Genomic DNA, 24979 nt, shown 5'->3' with positions numbered 1-24979 from the left:
GGATGCTATCGCGACCACCCTTGGTCTTCATTCTGTTCTGCAGGACACAAATGACATAACTGGTCTATCTTCATCATGGCAGCGCCCCCAGAAATTTGAAGACACCCATCATATCTCTTCTCTGTCCCTTCTATCCCCAGGCCTCCCCATGTCCTCTCTGTTTGGGGGTCCTGTTCTGTTCCATTCCTCATGCTGCATTTCTTCTCCCCAGGTCCGAGTTAAAGAAACACGTGCACGTTGCTAATGCATTCCCTAATCCTTGGCCATGCCTCTTTCCCAAGCAATCCTGTGGGCTCAGCATGCAATCACACACAAAAGTAGAAAATATTCCAAAATGGTTAACTCCGGTCAACTGGAAAACCGGCTGACACAGGAAGGACAAGGATGTGTTGTTTAAAAAATGGTTCAAAAAATAGCTCTTGATTCATGTGGAAATTGTATGCCAGTAGCAATTTACACAGAGATGGCAGTTTTAACAACTCACTCATTTTAAAAACCCCAAACGTTAATACGATTTAATTTCACCTTGAGCTCCACGTCTCATCCTGAATAATTTTATCATTTTCCCGACTTAGGAGCATCTGAGGCTTCGAACAAAGAGTTCAGGCAAAAAAGTCAGGAAGTGGGATGGAAGGGATAGAAAACCCCATGTAACTATGAATGAGCAAGGTATGGCACATATTCAATATGGGATCTAGGTCAATGAAATTCAAATACCAAACCAGACATGCCCAGTCCCGGTCCAATGCAGAGATAGCAACGGAACAGTGTACTGCAGGTTCTGGGACATCACACTGAGTTGCAGGCCCAGCTCATTGGTTGAGAAGGTGGTCCCATAGTTGCATTTGCCAGTGGAATGGCCTTTATTCCTACCAGGATGTGGCCAGGCCTCCCTGGGAATGGCTGGCACCTCAGTGGTTAATTAATCTCCTCTGCATTCCTCCTCTCCCCTGCAGGGCAGACTGTGAAAAATCTCGCAGTGAGAAAAGCTGGCTTCTTAAAATAGTCCTTCATAAACAAAACTCACAGGGTATCGTCTGAGGGTGTAAATCCAGTGCGTCTCCCAGGGAGACACAGGGCAGGTGATTCTGGCTTCCGCTGCTCTGTGGGGACTGGCGGGCTAAAGCAGTGGTCCTAGACCCAAGCCCCAAAAAAATGGGGGTGGGGGAAGGAGTTATCTACAGAACCCATTCCCTTGCACGCTGAGCTTCAAGCGGATAGATCACAGAAATTCACCAGCCTTCAGTTTCTTTTGCCTTGAATTCCAGCCCAGAGAAAGCAAAGAACACGCTTCCCAATCAATATGCCAAGCGGACGCCTAGGCTGTCCGACTGCCTGGTCTGGACCCGCTGGCCTCCCAGGGAATCAATAACGTGCCCGTTTGTGGGTGAGAGGAAAGGTTTGAGATGCAGGCTGTCCGTGTCTCTTAGGCCCTGAAAATAAACACATGTGGGGCCCACTGAAATAGACACCCTTGTGAGATGAATAAATTAGCATCCGAAGAAATATTTAGACAACAGTGAAATGTCACAGCAGCACGATGGTCATAGTGTCCTTTGATGACACAGTGCCAGCAGCACTGGGTCTGGGATAAACTTTAAAAACATCTTTCCTCTTCCTAGGCTTGCTTTCACTTCCTGTTGTTGCGCTCTGAAAGTGCCATCAATCATCAAGGTGTAGCTATGACTCCTGCATTTGTCCTACTTAGCGTGACATTGCAGTCCCCGAGCGGAGTCCTCCCAGTCCTCCCAGTTCCAATCTGATGATGACTGGCCCACCGAGGCCAGGCACACGACATCACTGGGCAGGAAGGAACACGTATTCATAACCCAGTCTTGCAAAGCACGCACCTCACAATCATGTCACAGCTCTCTCTCAATCAGACGCCGAGTCTGTTTGCAACTTCAGGGCACAGGTGTCTAAAGACCAGGACGAGTGGATCTAATAGGTCGTTTGAGAAGTCATTAAAAATATCCTTTGCGAAGCCTACTCTCTATCCACCCCCACCCCAAAGGTGGGGGGGGGGGGGGCGGGGCGCAAGGGGAAGAAAAGGAAGGAAAGACAGAACCAGAAAGGATAGGCTCTGGCATTTTTCACACATACGAGAGAATATTTCCATTTCTGGGCATTCAGAGGAATCTCTTGGGGATGTTGACACTCAAACCCGTTTTTGAAAGTCATTTCCTCAGACAGGCTGTGGCGAGGCAGTTCTTTGTTTTAAGCCTATACGAACTGGCTATGGGAAATGTACAGGGATGGAGAGATTTGGGCTTTAAAAGATGCACACACCATAGCTAGTGAGGTGCTCGCATTTCATGGATATTTGTGTGTTGTGAAGTGAGTTTTTACCTTGATAGCAACTACCAAATTGGAATGATTTCAATTACATGTCATTTGCAGTATGCTAAGGAATATACAATTCCACACACACACACACACACACACACACACACACACACACACACACACTGATTTCAGAGAGGAAGGGAGAGGGAGAGAGATAGAAACATCAATGATGAGAGAGAATCATTGATCAGCTGCCTCCTGCACGCCCCCTACTGGGAATCGAGCCTGCAACCTGGGCATGTGCCCTGACCTGAAATCAAACCGTGACCTCCTGGGTCATAGGTAAACATTCAACCACTGAGCCATGCCAGCAGGGCCAATTCCCTTATTTGATTTGATTTGGCAGACATTCACAAAGAACATATAATGCGTGCTTATGTTTAAATTATACCAATGGGGGAGAGATGTTGGTAATTCCGTTATACTTACTTAATCTTTACTGGGAAGTCAATCCTATACTCCAATGACCAGAAATGCACTTGAAAGCATATGTAAAGCCTGCTTCTCTCCTAACCCCCACCTACTCCTACCATCAGCCACCATCTTACCTAGTACAAAAAAGACATTTTCCTTGCCAAAGGATTTTTTAAAGGCCAAATGATAAGCTAAATAGCTCTTACTATTAGTCAAGTTTAATGACCATGATTTACTTAGCACTTTTCTGGTTCTAGTCTCTACTGTTCGATGGATGTAAGACAGGAAAGACAATGCTGCATGGGAAATTCAGATCTGACAGTGACCTTGAGCCCTGACTAACCTGGACTTGCATACCTGGCTGCCTTTGCTCTGAGTTATCTTGGAGAAATCACCTCCTCTCTGACAAGTCTGCTTATCTACCTCACCAAGAGGTTACAGAAGATTAATTAGCCACAAGCTTTCACATTCTAGAATCCCCCAGAGGGAAGCATAAAGCAGCAATCTTTCTGGTTCCTGTTGCTGCCTCTCAGTTTTCCAATAACGAAATGGTTTTCACTGTTGTATCACTAATGAGCTGAAGAATGAGAACAAAATGAGTTTCAAATGTTAGGTGGCTCATAATGTTGTCACCAGCAATTAAAATAGAGAAAAACGCTAATTATAGCAACAGTGCTTAGAATTTATCTACCCCGCGAAAGAACCTAGCAAATATAGCCTCATCATTAATATTTTATTTGTACATGTAATGTCATTTTGTAATGAATTTTCAGGTCGGTATATTGAGCAAGCAGGATAAACAATTTACTTAAAATGTGGGAAACTCTGTGTCTTAGAGACTCTGGACAACGGTACTAGTATTATTAGTTTCCATCACATACCTGGGGCTGATGTAACTTGAAATGGGTGAGGCATCACTACAGCCCTGGTGTAACCTATAGCTGAGCTTTGTCAGGGGGCGCAAAATAGGAGCCCTTTACACTTGGCGTTGAACCTTCTGGTTTCCTCAGTACTTCCAGTGCCACTTGGAACCTAGAAAATATATGGGTCATCACATCTGCCCCGGACAGCAGTCTCTTGTTTGGATGGGAAGTCCATGACTCAAATGAACTTCTCTGTTCACTGAGTGGAGAAAACACAAACCACCTCTTCGCTGATGGCGAGGCCCCTCCTGGGCGGCCCCTTTTCGGTCCCCTCTTGTATCCTCAGTGGAAAGCACATGCTGATCTCAGTGAACACAGGACTCTGCCTCCTTCACACAGGGAATCTGCAGAGATTTACAGCGTGGACATTACCCTGCCAACCCACAGATCTGATTCCCTCGAGGACGGAAAGGGGAGAAGGGGGTCCTCACAGCTTGGATTAAGGAGGCCCATCGCTGGCTCGTGGGTTACTTTTCGAAATGGCATCTTCAGGAAAGTGAAACGGCTGCTCAGGTTTTCTGGCTGTGTACTTGTTCTCACTTGGTGCTTCTCGAAAATGCGAAGTTAAATGTGACCGTTCCGTTCATAGGAATCGAAATTAGTGGAGAGGAAGAGGACACTGCAGTATTTATGGCCTTCAGTGGTCAAAATTGATCCGGTTGAGAACTATGACCATGAGCTTGAGACAAAGGGCCCACTCCTAGCAATTCATTTGTCTCGTGATTTCCCTTTGCCCTTCCCACTAAATGCTGATTCAGGTGTTGTATGGGTGTGACTCTCTTGAGTGGTGAAACCGGTGCCCCTCACTCTTGACCCATCTCGGCACTTAGGTGTTCAGAAGACCAACCTCTACAGGTTCCTGAAGAAGGACTGGCACCGGCGCTAGGATTTCAGTCCTGCACTCAGCACCTGCCGGGTCCTCACCCTTGGGACATCCCTTTAAAGTTTCTAAAAATCAGGCAATTCTTCTCTGAAACGAAAATGAAGGATGATCCCATCTGTTTGTCATCATTAGATGTGAACATGTATGTAAAGGCACTTGGATACATATGAAATATTGTGTAAAAGTAAAGAATTGGTTTTGAGCTTTGATTTCTCCAAAGGTATTTATGTGTAAAAGGCTGTCTTACATAGATACAGCTTACATGTGTGTAGAAAGCCTTCACCAACACGTCAGGGGACTTGGATGTTTTATAATATTGTCTGCGCGATGACTAGCCTTGTTACTCAGTGACTGTTGAGTACCTGCTATATGCCGGGGATTTCTAGGTGCTGAGGATCAAGTAGTGAACAGGACAGACAAGGCCTTTGCCCTTGCGTGGTGTTTACCTCCTGAGGTTGTGGAGGCAGGGGAAGAAACACCATACATATAAACAAGTAAGATGATTTCAGATAGTGGATGTGTTCTGGAGAAAGTAAGACACACCATGCACTGGGGAGTGAATGACATAATGAGAATGCGTCAGTCACGTGAGGACCTGGGAAAATGGTTCTAGGCAGCAGGCTAGGAAGAGGGAAAGAGCTTGGGATCTCGGAGGAACAGAATGCAGACAGTATTTGGAACCTGAAGAAGAGAAGAGAAAGAAAGGTAGAGAAGCAGCAGCCAGCTCACAGAGGCTCAAGGAGGCCATGGTAAGGGGTTAGGATTTATTCTAGTTGCTACGAGAGGCTGTTGGCAGGTTTTAAGTGTGCCTTGTAGAAGGTGGGGCAAAAGTAGGCTTATAGTTGTTCTTATGGAAAATAATTAATAAATAATGATACAAGAATAAACTGTGTTTCACATACTCACAACTGTAACCCTACTTTTGACCCACCCAAGCAGGGAAAACTAAACAGTGCCTATTCAAAAATCACAGATTTTTATTTTTAATTTTTAAAGCGATTACACTTCATCTTCCTCCCTCTGCAGAATCTAAGAAAGAAGCTTGGACCTGTAGAGGGCGCCAAAGGAAAACGTTTTGTGGCCAAAGCCACAAAGGCTCTTTCAGCACCTAAAGTGAAGGATAGCGCTCAGATTGTTAGGTGAAAGGTGACTCAACTTAGAAATGGTAGTTCATCTACAACTCCTCCCTAAACAGAAAGTTTGATGAACTTGGTTTGCATGTACCAGGACCTTGGCTTTCACAGTGTAGGATTGTTTATGATGAGGTGGGTGTGGGAAGACATGTTGGGGTTATTTTTAATCTCCTGCCATCTGGTAGTATTTGAGTAGAATATAAAACAAATATGGAGCCAAAATTTACTTTCTGGATTCATTTGGCATGAAAAGTGTCTCTATACTTAGAACTTAGAAAATATTCATCTTTTGCCACTTAGGATGTGTTTTTCCAAATACTATTCCAAGCCGACTGGATGAAATCTTTCGGTAACGCGTCCCTAGGAAGGCTAGTGTATGAAAAAGCAGTAGCTTATAATGGAATTTTCTGCATGTGACCAAATAGCTATGCTGTATTGTGAGAACAACCTATAGAGAAAAAAAGAGATGGGGAAAGAAAGACAAGAGGACAAAAGAAGAGGATGGGAAGGGGGAAAGGGAGGAGGGGGAACAGAGATCTGATGGTTAGGTATGGTAACAAAAATGCAAAAAATTAATGAGAAAACTTGGAAGAACGTGAGATTCAGTTCAGATCCATGTACAAACAGGATTGAGAAGCACAGTTAAAATATAATGTTATACAATTCAAAATTGAATCTTTATCACAAGGAGGTATTAAGGTTCCTGGTCATTTTGATACAACTTTCATTATTGTCTTTAATTAGAAAAGTTCAGCTGGTCATCCCCTATTAATCGAGGCTCTCATGGCCCCATCTCATGCCTGAAGACCATAGCCACATACTTTACATACTCGTTGCTCTACACAGGGAGCCTTCAGAAAGCACTATAAACACCGCCAACCAGATGACTAGCCTGAGCAATGCAGACAGAGCCATCAGAGAAGGGAGAGAATCCTAAACTGCCAGAAGCCCAGAAGGTCAACCATGGGTCAACCACTCACACGGTGCCAGTGCTCTACAAATCATGAGCAATTTTCAGAGGTGTTGTACCAGCTTATCTTATGAACCATCTGTTCAAAGCTGGGCACACGGAGGAGGAGTTTTTAAGCTTCAGGTACAGCAGAAGTGGCACAGAGCCCGAGGCTAGAGCAGGGACTCACCGAGCGGCCAGCACCTGTCACCAGCCTTCTATGGGAAAACACTTCCACTGATGTGTTCCCCTCATCTTTATCCAGAAGCCCCCAAACCCAGTCTCCTGTTACCACCAGACATTTGGCAAAGAAAGTGCCAGACCATAAATTATCTATTGATTCTAATGAGCTGAAACAATAGAGGCACTGTCTACCTTCTCATTCACAGACAATGGGAACTTTGTTCACCTAAACACATCCATATTTAATAGGGAAAGAGCGGAATAAAGCGGGAGAAAGGGACCTGAAGGGTCAGGTTCCATCTAAATATTTCAAACTGTCTGCATTAATATGCCCCTTTTCAATTAAGCAAAACTTGCTTTCTTGGTCAATGACACCCACCTTGGCCCCAATTCCCAAGGTTGACTGATTCAGAGTATTGGGGTGGCTTCTGCAAAGAAGACATCGTCAGTAGGTCCCCAAAGCAATCAAGAATTCCCAGATAAATGTGTGTCATAGGATTGTCTGCAGTATGGGGTGAGATGACCGAAGTCGGATTCCAGCACCAGCAATTAGTATGTGCTTAGCAAACGTTGATTCCTCCGAGCATTGAGAATGTGCGGCCCGAAGATACACAGCAACCCAGCTCTGAATCCCAGAGTCCCTTAGCACTCCCTGCCGGGACTCTCAGAGCCAAGCTGGTAGGAAATGGGTCACCTTCTCAACTGGGTGCTTCTCCTCCCCCCTGCCTCCTGCTCCAGAGACTACTGACCCCGGGGAGGTGTGCGGAGTAGGAAGACGCTGGCTTCCTGGCTGATGTCAGGGATGAAATACAGAATCAGAATGGGATGGGGGTGGGGGGGGCAGGGTGTTGACAGAAACTTTAGAGGTTTTAGTTCCAATTCCTCTAGGAAGAGAAATGCCATCCAGTAACACCCAGGACCAGGACCTCCCAGGTACAAGGCCCTGGGCCCACCCCAGGGCGGGGACTCAAGTGAGCAGGCCACCTGCCTCTCCCAACGCTATTTCCACACCACCCAGGGGAAGAGCGAGGCAGGCAAGAGTTACCTGGTTGATGGCAGTGACCGCCAGTCGGGGGATCACCACTTGGAGGACCACCTGCAGCAGCGAAGTGCCCAGGCCGGCCAGGATGGCCCAGGTGAGCGGCAGCGGCAGCATGCTGTAGGTGGCGAACAGCGTGAAGAGCACGTAGCCGATGCCGTCGCCCAGGAGCCCGTACCCAAGGCCCGCGGCCAAGATCTGGGTGGTCATGGCCACCCAGGTGACCAGGCCGCTGTACTGCAGGTACGTGTGCGAAGTGGTGTCCTTCCTGACCACCACCAGGGCGCAGATGACCACCTCGATGCCCGTGAAGAAGCCCAGCAGGATGCCCTTCAGCGGGTCCATGGGCGCCGAGGCCAGGCTCAGGTGGAGAACCAGGAGGGTGAGCTTGGTCAGCACGTCCAGCACATTCATCACCACCTCGGATTTGCGCCTCTGGCCCAGGAAATAGCGCTGGTAGAGGCGCTCCAGGTCCCGTGACTTGAAGGAGTTGCGCAGGGTGGGGAAGATGACCCCTCGGTAGCTGTAGCCCCCATTGAGAAAGAAATCCGAGTTGCTCGGGGCGCAGTCCAGGTGCAGGAACCCCAGGTCGCCCCCTCCCCCGCTGCCGCTGGCACTGCCGCTCCCGCTGCGTTCAGGGAAGACTTTGGTGCCGCTGGTGCCGTGCGCTCTCTCCGAGGTGCCCAGAGAATACAGGGGGAGCGCCAAGTCGCCGGACAGCTGCGAGGCGTGGTGGTTGGGGCCTCCGCCCGCAGGGTCCGAGCCTTTGCCGGAGCCCCCGCTCCCGCCGCCGCCCCGGTGCCCATGAATGAAGCGCTGCTCGGTGATGTGCCGCACCGCCGTCTGCCACAGTAGCCGCTGCGGCCGGGAGCCGCTCCCGCCGTCGCCGGCCGGGGGCGTGGGGTGGATGGTGTAGAGTTCCTCGCTGCCGCCGAGGCAGCGCACATCCGAGAGCTCCATGACGCCGGGCCGCAGGGAGGAGGCGCAGAGCCCGAGGGAGGTGGCTGGGGGAGGGGGCTCCTGAAGACCCGAAGGCGGCTCCGTAGGAGCTTGGCGTGGAGCCCTTGGTCCCGGCCGCCCGGTGGCAGGAGTCCGGAGCAGGAGGCCCCCTGCAGGTCAGGTCATAGTGCGCCCGGGGCCAAGGGCGCCTGGAAGATCGCCACCGACCCCCGCGTCCTGGCGCACCGCCCTCCCGCCGACCCGCGCAGCTTGGGTGAGCGGCACCGGCGGCTATTCGTCCGCAGAAGTCGCGGGGCTCTGGGCCACGCAGCCCCCTTCCCGGGCTCGGGCTTCTAGGCCGGTTCTCGGCTCCCTGTCTTGGCGCAGCCTTTGCTCTCCAAGAGGCTCCCGGGCGCCGCGCTTCTGCTGCGCGCCAGGCGGGTCCTGGCTGCGGCACCGGGCTCGGGACGCCCACGGCTGGGTGGTTGAGGGGGGCTGGCCTAGGGTGACCGGCAGAGGCGACGGGTGCGAAGTTAGCAGCTGTGGCTGGAACAGAGCCCTTCGGAGAACTCCATTTCGCGGGGCTGGGGAGCCGGGGCGGAGCCGGGGGCGGGGGCAACGAAGGGGGGAGGACTGGGTGCCCGGCTGGCGGGTTGGAGAGGTGGAAGCCTCCGCGCTAACAAGTCACCAAACAGTTAATTTGGAGGAGGGGGTGTGCTGAGTCTCCCTTCTGGGCTCATCGTTTCTGGCTGCCTCTACTTCCTGAGCGAGGACTGACGGAGCAGGGCTGGCTCCGGCCCCACGCATCCCTCCGGGCGGGGGGAGGGTCTCAGGGTCCCAGTCGCGGCAATAAGACGAGGTCCACCCCGCCAGCTGTGCTTGCGACGAGGCGCAGCTCACGGTTCCCATGCCCTTCACTGCGCTCTCTGGAGTCCATTCGGCCCGGAGCCGGGAGCAGCGGGAGGCGGGGGCCGGAAAAAGTGGGGAGGGCCCCAAAGCCAGCCGCCCGGAGAACGGAGAGAAGTCATCCGTGCGAATCCAAGGCCAGAACCGAGGCCGAGTGGGTGCTGCGGCGTAAGGTTCGGGCGAGAAGGGAAGCCCGAGGCCGCGGGGCAGTCACGGAGATGCCTCCAGATCCAGGGACCCGCCGAGGAGCGGAGCGCGCGGTGGGCGCCGGCGGCGGCAGGAATTGGGAGACCTGTCAGATTGCTCAGACACCCGAGGAGACTCCCCCCGCCCTCGCGCCAAGCCACGCCCCCGGAACTTGGGGGGAGGGGAGGGGAGGGGAGGGGGCGGCAGGGACCTGGCACCCAGATCTTCCCGGACGCCCCAGGTCTGGAAGGCGGCAGCTGCGGGCCGGGGCGGGCGGTGGCGCCCCAGCCGGACCCCCTCCGCGGGTCCCGCGCTCCGGCTGGCGGTGCGGGCGGCCGCCGCAGGTGCGCAGCCGGGACGCGCAGGCCCTTTGCCCACGGACTCCGAGAGCCCGGCGCGCGGAATTGAGGGTCTCCGTTCCGCCCTTCCCACGGGGCTGTGGGTGAAGCCAACTTTCGGGCACGAAAGCACAAAACCCCAAGAAGCCGAAATTGTAGCGGCGGGCAGCTTCCTGCGGAGTTTTTACTCCACCGATCCCGGGCGCTGCAAGGCGCGCCCCCGAGCGCCTGGCCCGCCGAGGCTCTCCCTGGGCCCGGGAGGGGGCCCGGAGGAGGACGCAGGAAGGCGTTTCCAGCGCCCGCTTTCCCGCCCGCTGGGCTCAGGCGCCGGGATGCGGGCAAAACCCCTGGGATGCTCCGAGGGACCGAGGTGCCGCCGGGGGCGCCCGGTGTCTGCGTCCGCGCCTGCAGAGCGGCGCCCCAGGTGCCGAGTCCCAGGGCTAGTGCGGCCGCCGCAGACCCGAGCCGCGGCTGAATGTGGCCCAGCCGTGGTGGCCGCCACTTCTGCGTCTGCGGCTGCAGGCGGCGGAGCCCGGGCCCTGAGCACAGTCAGCTGATGGCCGATGACGTCAGGCTCTGGGCGCTTTCGCGCTCCCGTGAAGCCTAAATGACCCGCCTCGCCCGCCGCCCCTCTGCCCTCGGAGCGAGCGAGCGATGTCCCCTGCCCCGGCCTAGAGAGGCTTCCTCCCTCCGACTGCGTAGGGCAAGATTAGCTCTCGGTGGCCAGCTACGTATATTCGTGCCACCGTGTCCCAGAAATTCTTTCCTTGTTAATTCTTCCTTTTCCACGCACGTGATTTTGGTTTACACGCAACACGGGCCTTAACACGGAGAATCCCAGAAGCGGGAAGAAGCCTGTAACGTTTTTCCACATCCCCGACCAGTAGATTTCTGGATGAACACATCCTGGGAATGACCCCTTGGACACTAGTCCCTTAGAGGTGTATTCTCCCACCCCCAAGAAAGGCAACCACAGTAAACACTCAATTTTAAATAGAAGGAATGGTGTTTCTATTTTTAACCCAGTTAGATTAATTAATTTAACTGTAAAGGTCTCCCAGAGTAGCTGGCCTATCCAATGGGGCCAGAAGTTAGGGCCAAAGCCCCTCTCTCTCCCCGCGCCGCCCCCCCCCCCCCAAAAAAAAACAGCGACGACGACTCCGTTTTGTAGTTACCTAGATCTTAATGAAGCCATCCCAGGAAAGACATCCCTGAGAAGGGAATGCAGCTTGTGTCTTTCTTCCCTAAATTCCATGGACCCATCAGCCTCCACAGCTGTATTGACACTCAGATGGGTAGGAAGTTTCTTAACTAGAGGAGCGGAGCAAGAGCAGACTGGGCCTTGGGCTGGGAAGGGAGGGAGGCGGGTTCCTGCAGACCCCAGAGGAGGTGTGTGTGGAGCTGTGTTCTCTCTCTGTGGGCATAGCCCCAAGTCGCCTGTGCTAATGACCATATTTGTCAACTTGGCAGAGGAAGACACCTCTTTATTTCCCCAATTCTTCCTCCTTGGGTGCCTGAGAACCCAGCCTGAACACACGAGGGGCGGACTGCAGATGGAACTTTCCTATGAAAATCTTCCTCCTGGACACATCCCAGGATGATTTATTTATTCAGCAGCAGCAGGAGGCGTGCCAAGGAGGGGGAGATTGGACCCAATCAGATGAAATGAGTCAGGCTGGTGGAGAAGCAGAGCATGCCACAGAAAGAAACTCAGAAGGTTTCATGAATCAGAGGTTGAAACGAATGTGTCAGGGAGGAAGCGCTGCATCTGGTCAGCTGACCTCTGAGCTCTCCTTTGCTGTTGGTGTTGTTAGAACAAGTTGTTTTACAGTAAGAGCATGGATGACACAGTTAGATTCAAATGTTATTCTTCTTGTTGGGATGACACAGTGCCATTCAGCCCCCAACTCATTCTGCTTTTTAAATGACAGCATGGGCTCAGCACACGTATTCAGAGGCTTTGGGGAACATACTAACCTCCAAGTGATGATCACTTAGAAGGAGAGATGCCAACACACTGCTTTGAGGCCACATGGACTTCGCATCAGGCTTCCCTTTATTCCTGCATTATTATGGCCAGGGCTCTACTCTGTTCCAGGGACAGGATTTTGCCATCTTGCTGCCTTTTGTACCCAGACCCTTCTCCATTTTCCTCCCCGCAAACACCACCCACCTCATCCTTCAAAGCCTTAGCAGTGTCCTCTGCAGGAAGCTTCTCCTAATCCCCCCAGTGAAATTGACTTCCTTCTCTGTTGTACAATAGTCTGTTCTGTGTACTTATAGAATGGCCCTCCTTACAAGGATCTGCTTACCCATTTGTGTCTCACCTCTCCCCATGAATCTCTCCTGAAGGGTGAAACCCTCCTTTAAGATCTTTATAAATATACCCTTGATTCATCCCAGCAATTCTCTGAGTTAGATCCTTTTCTACTTCTTCTTATTCCCATTTTACTGACTAGGATACTGAGGCTCCAGGTGGCTAAGTAACTTATCCAGGATCTTCCAATTAACAGACATCAGAATTCCATCAACTAGATTTGGATCATATAAATCTAGCATTTGTGAGCTTAATAAAAATGCTGCCATAAGCAGTCAATCAATGTTGACCTAATTTAAATAGAAGATGGAAATGAAAATGTCAAATATATTTTGAGAGTCCACATGCCAATGAAATAAGAGACTTCTGAGATATTTCAGCTTTGGGAAGCCCGGTAGGATGACTGAATGGCAGAGAAAGGGAGCAGAACTCGTTCTTAGAATAGAGGGTGTCTGTTTGCTCAGTTCAAGCTGTAGGCACTATTTCTACAGTTTGTGAAAAAGCGGATTTTCACATATTGGGTTTAACCAAAATAATTGATTGGGTCTGCTTTTCTTCCGTTGGGGGTGGTTAATGGGGAAACACCCTTTTGCCTCATTGGAAACCAATGTATTTGTTTTGTGATGTTACTGAATACCACCGGCCACATTTACGGCAGATATGTTCAAGAAAAGGACATTTGTTTTCCCCTCAGATGCATCTTTGACTTCCTAGGTCAACAATATTAATATGGGGATTCAAATTTTGTAAGAGCTGTGCCTTCTGCAAAAGACCAGTAGGAACCCTGATGCTCACCGAAGACATGAAATATTCACATGTCAAAGAAAAGATGGACTCAGTTCAGGAAGGGGACCTGAAACCAGAGGGATCCTGTTTCCAAAGGGAAGGAGGGTGTTGGTGACAAGGCAGCTTCCAGGGCTGGAAGTCCTTAAAGGAAAAGCAGGTGATATTTGCAGAGAGGGGAGGTCTGAAATATTCTCACCCTATAGGCACACATAAAAAAGACAAAGGAGACGATAACTACATGAGGTGGTGCGTGTGTTCATTAGCGTGGTTGTGGCAATTGACTCACACGGCATAAGTTTACCAAAACATCAAGTTGCCCTAACCAGTGCACTTTAAATGAACGAATTCAGCAATGGAGCAGGATACAAAATTCACACACAGAAATCGATGGCATTTTTATATACCAATAATGAGCTTCCAGAAAGAAAAACTAAAAAATCCGTCCCATTTACCAATGCAACAACAACAAAAAATCAAGATACTTTGGAGTAAACTTAGGAATAAACTTAACCAAGGAGGTAAAAGACCTGTACTGGGGACACTTCAGGATGTTGAAAAAAAGAGATAGAGGAAGATATAAACAAATGGAAGAACATACCGTGTTCATGGATTGGTACAATCAACATCATTAAAATATTCATACTACCCAAAGCAATCTATAGATTCAGTGCAATCCCTATTAAAATACCAACCGTGTATTTCACAGATCTAGAACAAGCCCTCTAAATACATACAATTTTAGTTTTGATTACGGCTCAGTAAAGCCGGGGGGTGGGGAAGGAAATGCCTGCCTGGCCTGGAGCCCTGCTTTTAGGAAATGCCAAGACCTTCGCTGCTTTGACTCAGCTCCAGGAAAAGTCAGGAGTGTCTACAGTAGAGCTCACCCCTGACAAGACTCTGTGAATTCCAAACTTTGGACTCCCATTTCCTCTGGAATGCAGTCCCATGCACAACAGAGACAATAAAATGTATCTTACGTCTGTCTCGTATTTCCTTTGCCTTGTAAAATGCAAGAGGAAAAAAACCTTTGTATACCTTCTGGGTCTTTACAGGAACTAGTTTAAATTAGCTTCTGGTGCCTGGAAGGAGAAGTGAGTCTCCTCAGTGAGAAAACAATTCCGAGCCAGTATATTAATATACAGAATTCATCCGTCAGGCAAGTCGGGGAGAAATCTCCCAGGGAGACAGAGACACATTCTGTTCCTCTGAGAAGATGATGCCCTTGTCTCTGGTTTAACTGCTAGTAGAGGGTTACGTCACCCAGGGAGCCTTCACTTACTGAAATCATGGGCACACACACACACACACACACACACACACACACACACGTGAGCGCGCCCAGCCTATTAGGGCAGTGGTTGCCAACGTTTTGGACCTCATGGACCACCAGTGGCCCGTGGACCACCGGTTGGCGACCGCTGCATTAGAGGAACCATTAAGAAGCTAGCTAAAATAAGTAGTGATGAAAAATAAAGGGTTTCCAGCTAGTTCACCATCTCACCAAATCTTCTTTGGGCCATTGTTTAAGATCTGTTTTTAAATATTTGACACGCATATGAAGGCTCGGAGAGAAATGATCTCCCTCAGTGGGAAGCAAAACAGATCATTGTTCTCTATTCTCCTTCAAAACAAAACAAAAACTACCTGATTGCTATTTCAATACCGAAAAAGTTCTTATTTTTTAAAATATGTTGCCCTACTACTGTCCTCCTCCCCAAAGCCCAGAGGTTTTTTTGGGAATCTATTTAGGATATTTAGGCTAAAATATATAGATAACATTATAGTAGAAATGTATTTGTGTGAATTTACATTGACACATATGTGGATTCAGTTCATTAACTGAGTGTGAAAGAAACGTAAGTCTTCACCTTTCAAAAATCAGTGTATTTCTGTTTTCACCCAGTTGGAGAGACACTTAAATCCTTCCCGAGGCTTTCATCTGTACCCTCCCGATCCCAGGTAGATGCCATAGTGATGTGGTGCCCAGGTGGGGGACACCCACCCATGCCGAGCATGACCGCTGGTCTTTGGCTGTCCATTGGCAAATGGTCCCACTCCAGGTCCCACTCCAGCCCTGCACCGAGGCAGTCAGCCTTCGGTCCTGCTCACTCGGTCCCCACTGCCCTCTGCCTTGCTTCCTCTCAACACAGACAGGAGAGTCTCCGCAGGTCTGCCTTTGGTCCCATGTGCTTGACTTGCTGGCCCCTCTCCAGGGCACTGCTGGGAAGCTGTGGTTTAGGACGCAGTAGCTCCCTGTGTGTTTCTCTTTGTGTGCCCTTCTCTCTCTCTCTCTCTCTCTCTCTCTCTCTCTCTCTCTCTCTCTCTCTCTCTCTCTCTCTCTCTCTCCTCCTCTGCCCCAGGTTGGGAGCATCTTCTTAGTCTGGTGACATTCCTTGCTTTATGTTTCTTCTAAGCCCGGCTGATTATGTCCCGTGCACTCCCATTTCTCTCTGCATTTTCTTACTCTCTGTAACTCTAAGACCTTGAAGATATCTTTGGGGATTGTGATTTTTTGAAAACAGAAGGTGGAAAGATGACGTTTGCTTCTTGTTCCTCCTTTCTGGAGGTGATTTAGAGAGAGCTGGGATGAAGGGAGGGAAAAGGAGGAGCCCCCAAAAGCAAATCACAAAGTTAACGTCTCAGAGCATGACCCACAGACACTAAATGCACAAGATTCACACGTCCCGGTCAGTGGGGTTTGCTCTGTTGGTTCCAACCAAATCCTAGGTTGTGAAATCAACTCGGGTGTCTCCACTGGCATTTAAAGAGTAAATTAATTAAAGAGAGTAAGGAAGACTCATAAGGATAATTATGTCTTGCTACTCTATGCAAAGGCATTCTTCAACAGCCAGATTCTTCTTTCTGAGGAACAGAAGGAAGTTTGATAAAATTTCAGGAAAAGACCTTATCAAACTCTTGATTTGACATTATCTGAAATTCACAAATCAAAGTGCAATTTAACATGGTATTTCTTATATCCAACTTGATATTTGATATTTGAACGCTCATTACCTAATCAAAATCTACTAGATCTGGATAACATCACACACACACACACACACACACACACACACACACACACACACACGGTACTGACCCCAATTTACAGTGGATTTCTTAATGCGAATTGCAGTTAAAAAAAAAAATGTTTGGAAGTGCCTGGTCTAGTCCGAGATTCTAACTGGAATCATTACCTGAGGCTGTGGTTTAGTGAAAAGAGGGGATTCTGTAGTCAGCAGGACTTATTCTTAGCTCTGACTTTGCAAGGTGCTAGCTCTGTGACCTTGACCAAATTACTTAAAATTTTTCAGCTTTCATAATATGAGGGAAATAACCACTTGGCCAGGTTTTTTGAAGCCTAAAGGTAAGTCATATAAAGCACCCGGGATGGTTTGATGCCTCACAGAAAAATGCCCCATCCACTCCCAAAACAAGGCCTGTGAACTACTGAGCAGGGAGATCACAACTTTCTCCGCCCCCCCCCCCCCCGCCCCCCTGCAGCTTTCCTATTTCTGGCTCCATCCTCTCACCCAGATGTTTCAGTGGATGGAACATGTCTCTCTCCTTGTAGTCTGCCTCCTTTCTCCAGCTGCTGGGAGCATTCTAAATTTAAAAATATCATGTCGCTCTTTTTTTATTTTTTTAATCATGCAAAAAAAAAAATAACCAAACCCAAAATGGGCAGGGGTAGGAAAAAAGGTAGGGTAGAAATAAAGGAGGAAATAAAGAAAGAAGGAAAGAAAAAATAAGTGATAAGAGAGAGGAAGGAGGGATGAAGGGGGCGGGAGGAAGGGTGGCAAAGGATTTGGAAAGAGCTTGATATGGAAGGAGAAAAGGAAGGAAGAATAGGAGGGTTGAGAAAGACAGGAGGGAGAGAAGGAGGACGGGTAACCTGCACTTACTCAGCGGGAACCCGGCACATCCACATACGTTATTGTATTGAATCCGCACAACCACCCTGCAAGTTAGACGTCGATACCCCCATAGCACAGATGAGGAAACCGAGGCCTCATCAAGCCCACGCAGCAATTCCTCTGCATGATTCAGAAATGGGACACGGTGTCAACAGAGGTGTTCAAGTCCATGTGCTCGCCCCCGAATCACAGGAGGAAAGATGCCCAGAGGTGCCATAGGAAATGAGTGGGGACTGGGAGGAGTCAGGCAGGACAGGGGACGATCAGGGAGGGGACACAGAGTAGCCCGAGCTAGGCTCAGAGGAACCATCTGGCGCCCTTTGTCTTCATTACCGCTGTGGATGCTCCCTGACGACCGCGTACACTAATAGGCAGATGGATTAATTTTTCGTGAGTGTACTCCTTACAAGCCCCAGGGGCATTGCCAACAAACAGTGTCTAGACATTGTGGCTGTGGAACCCGGAAGGAGGTCGCCACAAATAAAGCTTTGTTCTTTGGCCTCAATTCCTGGGGAGACCGACGGCTCCACGGCAGGATCTGGTTATGACTTCTCCATGTGCCCCGAGCCTAGGACCCTACCACCTTCCTCTGGGTGGCTGGGAGTGGGCGCAGCGGACCCGAGTGGGGTCCCAACAGAGGAGGCCCATTTGTCTCTGGCCCTCAAATGGACAAAGGACCACAGATCTAGCCTTTGACATTATATCTCCCTGAGGTTGTCTACAAACCCTTCTGTTCACATCACCAGTAAGATCTGGAAAGTGCCAGAATTAAAGTCTGAGGAATGAGGGTGAGCAGCTTGAGAGAACACTTGAGAGAGATGAGATGATGCTCTTGATGGCACAGAAGATGGTATTTTCCGGGAAATTTGAGCACTCGTGACTCTGAGTGGGAAAGTTACTCAGGAGAGAACCACTTTGAAAGTTTCAGGAATTTATTTCCCAATTTATGTCACCTATATTTTCTTTTTATGTACTTCTAAGTGTGATATCTGTTAAAGTCTGTATTTCGCTATGTTTAAAAATGCTCTTTCAGTAAGTATAAAATCAAAATTCTAAGTGATAAAAAGCATTATTTACAGTGTAATCAGTAGCATTTTTCCTTTCTTAGTGATGCATTAAATAATGGAGGGTCTTATAATTAATGGTGTCTGATATTCTAAGAAATACAGTATGCTCTGGTGATCATTAACCAGTGACTTAAAGCTGGAAGGGTTCTTAGAGACTCACACCCTGATATCTTAAGGCGTGAGGCACAAGAGAGGTTAAAGGGGTTGCCTGCCAGGACCAGCACCCGGGTCTGTCCTTCATTCACAAAGTCCTGATGCAGGATCTGGTTTCAAATCCTGACTTCCGCGGCAGTTCTGTGCCTTGGCCATGTAACTCAAATTCCCTCCACTTCAGCATCCGCATTTGAAAACTGGGAAGAATAACAATACAATAATACCTATTCCAAAAGATATCCATGTGATGTCTCTGTCATAGGTTAGCATTTATTATTGATTTTGTAACCTTAGACTTCGTCTTTTGGGGACAGTAAACCCCTTCTCCCTCTCCCCACCCCCTCTCAAAAAATAAAATAAAATAAAAAAGAAAAGGTTTTTTGTTGTCATGAATTAAGAGCAAGCGCTTACCTGTTTTGGCGTGGGGACCTGGAGAGGGCCAGGTGGATCTGTGTGATAACATCAAGTGAAACCTGGTCTGGGTGGGAAGAAAATGGGTTTCCCTGGGGAAAGGGGGCTGAAGGCCAAGACCTGATGGAGGGAGGGAACATGGCTGCAAAGGCGAGCGCGCAGGGGCTGTGGGTGCCAGCAGCGTGGCTGGGATGTTATCGAGGCCCCGATGCTCTTGATTACTAGTCGCAAAACCGAGTTTCTGGAAAGCTAAGCGACTTGCTCACGATCACTAACTAGCTCCTAGTGGGACTAGTAGGGTTTTATTTTCGGGGCAGGTGACAGAGCTCCTCTGTATAAATGGCCCTGAGTCCTAACTTGAAGGCAGTATAAATGCACAGACAGCCGTCTCCTCCACCCCAAGCACAGGTGGTTAGCACCAGCCACTACAGGACTTGACATCCCTGACATTCCTAAATAGTTGTTAGTGTTGTACGCATGCCCACAGCGTGTATATGTGTGTGTGCATGCCCCCTGCCCACATCACCTAAAGCTTGCATCTTTTTATGTCATTATTTTCCTTTCTTTTCTTTTTTCTCTTTTCTCTTCTCTTCTTTCTTTCTTTCTTTCTTTCTTTCTTTCTTTCTTTCTTGTTTTTTAAGTGTTTTATTGATTTCAGAGAGAGGAAGGGAGGAGAGAGAGATAGAAACATCGCTGAGAGAGAAACATCAATTGACTGTCTCTTCCATGCCCCCACTGTGGATGAGCACACAACCCAGGCCTGTGCCCTGGCCGCTAATCAAACCAGCGACCTCCTGGTGAATGGAGTGACACTCCACCAACCGAGCCACACGGGCCGGGCTCTTTTCTTGACTTCCAGTGATCATCTGAGTGGCGTTTTACATCTGAGTAGCATAGTGCTAATCCATTGAGCAACATAAAGAAATGAAGATGAAATTCTAGAATTTTAGAGTTATGTGGCCGCGTGCATACTGTTAGTGCATGGTTTTGGTTTATAGATGAATAGCCCACAGATCTTCAGTGATGTGTCTAAGGCCCCATGAAAGATAATTGAGAAATTTAGTTCTCTTGATTCATATTGTTAAGTTTTTCCTGGGCAGAAAAACGTAACGAAAGAAACAGAGGAGGTTTCTTTCCTTGGGAGAAATATTTACTCGCTTTTAAGGGACATCACCAATGGATTTGTAACGGACCCCGATGTCCACCTGATGACTGCTCGCCCACAAAAGCCACAGCTCAGTGATGCTGAACCCTCCAAGCTGCTGAGAGCTGTGGAGCAGGAATGAGCTTCACTTGGACTGATCTGTCTCTGTGGTGCTACTTGGATGCAATTGCATCTTTGGCCATTATTTTCAACCTGCATATAGCATGCTCTGTTGACTCACATTCCCATTTCATTCCAAAGCTCAGTTTTGTCCGCACCAGTTAAAATGAGCATATTGTCTAGACAAGTTCAGAAGAGAGAGCTGTATTCCACTGCATGACAGAGAAGATACTGGTGGACACGGCACGGCTTGCTTACTGAAGCCGTCACCACCCGTTTGGGAATGCCAGCACGCCTGCTGTGCTAACACGGGGTTTGTGAGTTTCTCATAGACACACACTCTTGCCTTCCTCTTACTGGAAGAGGTTCTTTAACTAGAATTTTCCAGAATACGGTTTGAATGGGATGGATTGCTGGGGCGCTTTGTCATATGGACCTCTGTAGGTGCCAGGATCCCGTGACCATTGGCTGCACAGGCTCCTGGGAGCTTCGGGGCAAAGAGTCGGGGCTGGTGACTGAGGTCACGTGGAGCCACTGCAGGTGCGGACCGGAATTAGCAACCCCGGTGCTTCTGTTTGATGTGAAATGCGGGCGGGAGCTTTTCAGCCCTCTGTGGCCAGATGACTCTGGATTTGAGGGAGAAGTTCATGCTCCTGGTGCTCTAGGAGCATAGCCTGCAGGCCAGGGGGTGGGGGTGGGTAGGAGGCGGCTTCTATAAGGTCCGGGAGCCACAGTCCCAGGGCCAGCACGAGTCTCTGTTTCCACAGATGTTGGCCACTTCTGTTCTATTTGCTGTTGATGTGCTCTTTTATTTATATATTTGTAGCTTTTTAAAAATATATAGTTTTTTATTGATTTCAGAGAGGAAGGGAGAGGGGAGAGAGAGAGAGAAACATCAATGATGAGAGAGAATCATTGACCGGCTGCCTCCTGCAGGCCCCCTACTGGAATCAAGCCCGCAACCCAGGCATGTGCCCTGACCTGGAATCTAGTCGTGACCAGTAGGTCTACGGTTCATAGGTTGATGCTCTACCCCTGAACCACATCGGCTGGGCTTGGTGTGCTCTTTCGAGGACAGTTATCTTGTAGTCTTTTAGTCCAAACTAGTTGGAGAGGACAGCACCTTAAGAGTTCATGTATGTTCCCAAACGAAAATTCCTGCTTTGTTTTGAGACACTCTATTTGAAAATGTTTGATTGCATATGAAATCCATTCATTCATCACAAGGAATTTCTTTAACACTTTTTTCAATGAAAGAAGAGAAAGATCTTTTTGCTTCTGTAAATTTAATTTCAGCTGCCACAAATTTTGAATGGTTGGAAAGTGTTTTTACGTTTTATTATCCCTTCTTGTACAAAGACGGTTTTTAGTTGTGATGACTATTAAAACTTTGAAAAGAGCCTCATTAAAAAGTATTAATCAGAAATTGTGTGGGGCCAATTCCAGCATAGAATCCACTATAAACTAAAAGTTATCATCAAGAAGCGAATTCAAGTGGCCTATTAGAATTTTAATGGGATTTTTTTGGATGTTTCACACAGGTTGAATATTTAATATCTTTCACAATACTTTCTATTTCCTCATATGATAATTATATTTTATAAGAAAATTTAATGAACTCTACTACAAGCATTACTAAATTTTTCTCTACTACTAGCAGTTAAGTGTCATATTTCCTGTTAGAGTAAAAGAAAAAAGAATCCCACACTGCACCGGGATGCACTCCATAGTTCTTCCATCGTTTCCTGTTGTTGTAATCGTAATGGCCACTTGTTATGAGTGGTTTATAGATTATTTGAAAAGAAAACTCTCATTGGCTTTTGCAACACCCTGGTGAATGAGGCTGACTGTGTTCCATCTTTGTAAGGACGAGGGCAGGAAGTGGGCGGTGAAGGGGTTTGCCTACCTCGGTGCACGCTCTGCACGGTCCCTCTCATCGCTCCTGGCCTGGGCTTTGCACACCCAGGCAGAATTCCTCAAGAAGAGAGAGGTGTCTCTCCATCCAAAATTAAGGTGACAAATTTTTAGCTTTTTATATATATTTTAGCTTTTTAAGAAATACAGTTTTTTATTGATTTCAGAGAAGGGAGAGGGAGAGAGAGAGAAACATCAATGATGAGAGAAAATCATTGACTGGCTGCCTCCTGCATGCCCCCTACTGGGGATCAAGCCCGAAACCCCGGCATGTGTCCTGACCTGGAATCCAACCGTGACCAGTAGTAGTAGGTTATTAACGATGGTTTTGGCAATTGTTAATATGCTCACCATCTTTATTTTTTATGTTTTTTTTAAATGCATAATTCCAGAAACCCGGGCAGTTCATCTTTTCTTTTCTTTTTTAAAAAGGGATAACCAGCCTTTTGTTTAGTTTTTCAATTAAATTTATTGGAGTGACACTGGTTATTAACATTGTTTATGTTTCCAGTGTACAATTCTATAATGCATCATCAGTGTGTTGCATTGCATCATAAGGGAGCTCTAGTCTTAATTTTTTGAGGAACCGCCATACAGTTTCCATAGTAACTGTCCCAATTTTCCTCCCGACCAGTAGTGAGTGAGGGTTCCACTTCTCCACATCCTCTCCAGCACTTGTTATTTCTTGTCTTGTTGAGAATAGCCATTCCAGGAGGTGTGAGGTGGTATCTCATTGTTGTTTTGATTGCATTTCTCTAGTAGCTGGTGAAGTTGAGCATCTTTTCATATATCTGTTGGCCATTTGTATGTCTTCTTGGGAAACGTGTCTGGTCAGGTGTTCTTGTTAATAGGTTACTAAACATCAGGAGAAGAAATGAAAGAATAATCCTTCTGCTAGAGCAGTGGAACATCTGACTGCTAGGAAACAAAGCCTCACCGGGCGTCAGAGAGGGTAAGGAAAGTTCCGCCACCTGGGGCGTGTGAAGCCATGTGCTCAGAACAAACACCGTCCAAGCCACCGGTAACGCGCAGTCTGGGGACGCGTGTGACAAGGTGTAAAACGAGGGTCATTATCACATGCAGCTCCACTGCTCCCGGCTCTGTCCCGCCTGTCTCCGTAAGGTGTCTTGTCATCGTGAATCATCTATCAAGTCTTTCTACTTTTTCTTTCAACCCCGCTGTTACTTCCTCAGCCCAGGTTACAACCGCTTTTTAATTGGTGTCCCTGTCCTTCCTTTTGTTCACTCTCTTCTTCACTGTCAGCGTGTTCTTCTGGCACTGCTGTTCTGGGTAACAATTTAACACACAACAAATCTGCTGACCCCCTCTGGTAGCTTCCTGTTGGCTTAGGGCGAAGACAGAAATCCCCAGTATGGACTCCAGGGCTTCCCTTTACCCAGCCTCGGCCTTTCTCTCCTTCTTTACCCGCCCCAACCATCACCTTCATCCTGTTCACCTCCTCGCTGCCCATGGGCCCCTGCCCACCCACAGCCCCGTTGTCTCTCCCTGCTCACCTCTGTCACTCCTGTTCATTCTCAACATCTCCACTTCATTGTTACATCCTCCGAGAACCTTCCCCTGAACCCCTGATCTAGTCAAGGCTCCCATCACCGGCTCGGAGAAGATGGCAGAACTTCTTCTTGCTTGTGCTTTACAAATTTGCCATTTTTCATTTATTTGGCAGTTATTTGCTTAATGTCCATTTTTCCTGCCAGACCATTTGAAGTAGGGCTATGCCCTCTTTTTTTTTTGGCTCACCCTTGTGGCTCCATGACCCAGAATTGAGCCAGTATAAATGCTCCGAACATTTCAGCTGCTGTTTAACATTAATTTTTTACTGGATCCCGTCTGTATAATTGGTGTTTTCAGTCATTTGCCCCTTTTCTGACTGTGGCTCCTACCATTTCTGCAGCAGTAAACACTGACTGTCACCATCCCTGCGGCCTAGCACTGCCTCCCCGGGGGGCAGAGCCAGGCTGCAGCGTGGCCTACAGGGTGTCTGCACTGGTGAGGTCTGTGGTACAACAGAGCCTAGGTCTGACCCCACCAGAACCAAGAGGCTCTGGCTTCCCGGAGAGGCTGGGTGGAGTTGATGGCCAGGGGGCAAATTTGGACCAGGAGAGTCAGGAGACGGGAAGGAGCTGGGAGATGAAGTGCTCACCCTTCTTCCTTCTGAGGCCGTGAGACATGACAGCCCCTTCGGCTTTTCCAGGGAATCCCCGTAACAGTCAACCCTCTCCCTTTACTTGCGTCTGAATCTTGACCAAGAGAGTAGTGCCCACTTTATATTGTTTTTTCCTGCTCCCCTCTCGCTCTCTTCCCTTTTGTTCCTCTCTCTTGTGCCTGGCATTACATCCCCATTAAAAGTTAGCAGTTCCAGTGTGGCTAAGTGGTTGAGCAGGAGGTCATGGTTCCATTCTGGTCAGGGAACATGCTTGGGTTGTGGGCTCCATCCCCCGTTGGGAGCATGCAGGAGGCAGCTAGCTGATCAGTGGTCCTCTCTCATCTTTGATATTTCTATCTCTCTCTCCCTTCCTCTCTGAAATCAATAAAAATAGATTTTTTTTTTTTTAAAAAGTTAGCAGTTACGATTGGCCTCCGACTGTTTTCTCGGAAGCCCCGGCTTAGATAATTCCCCTATTATTTTAAGCATCAGATGCTTCTTTAGGGCCATCAGTCTAAACAGTCAGAAGACGTGAGCCCTCCATCCTGCAGTTATGAGCTGGATACTTATTGTGGTCATACCAGGGGCTAGGCTCCGTGTGGGCCTCATAGGCCCCAAAATGCCAAGACAGCTAGTTCTTCCTGAGCTTCAGGGGTCACTTTAAGATGGGAGGAGGGGAAGCGGATGTGTGAACAAGCCTTCGGAGATGGTAGTAAGTGTTCAATGAGGAAATACCCATTCCCTTCAGGA

The 24979-nt window shown here is 48.5% G+C and overlaps 1 protein-coding gene across 2 annotated transcripts in view; it reads right to left on the bottom strand.

The window, feature by feature from the left end:
* The window catches only part of ADCY8 (adenylate cyclase 8), a gene marked incomplete at its 5' end in the record, with an annotated part of 132988 nt that extends 124158 nt beyond the window's left edge, over window positions 1-8830 (bottom strand). For both annotated transcript variants that reach the window (XM_081111302.1, XM_081111303.1), the window contains one exon: window positions 7877-8830. In XM_081111302.1, coding sequence (XP_080967428.1) covers window positions 7877-8830 — 954 coding nt within the window. The remainder of the gene's footprint in view (window positions 1-7876) is intronic.
* Between the last annotated feature and the right edge of the window lie 16149 nt (window positions 8831-24979).

Source organism: Myotis nattereri, assembly GCF_964212035.1.
Source record: "Myotis nattereri genome assembly, chromosome: 17".
In the NCBI taxonomy this organism is placed as follows: domain Eukaryota; kingdom Metazoa; phylum Chordata; class Mammalia; order Chiroptera; family Vespertilionidae; genus Myotis; species Myotis nattereri.
The sequence above is the reverse complement of the archived record's forward strand: the minus strand, read 5'-3'. Positions and strand labels throughout refer to the sequence as shown.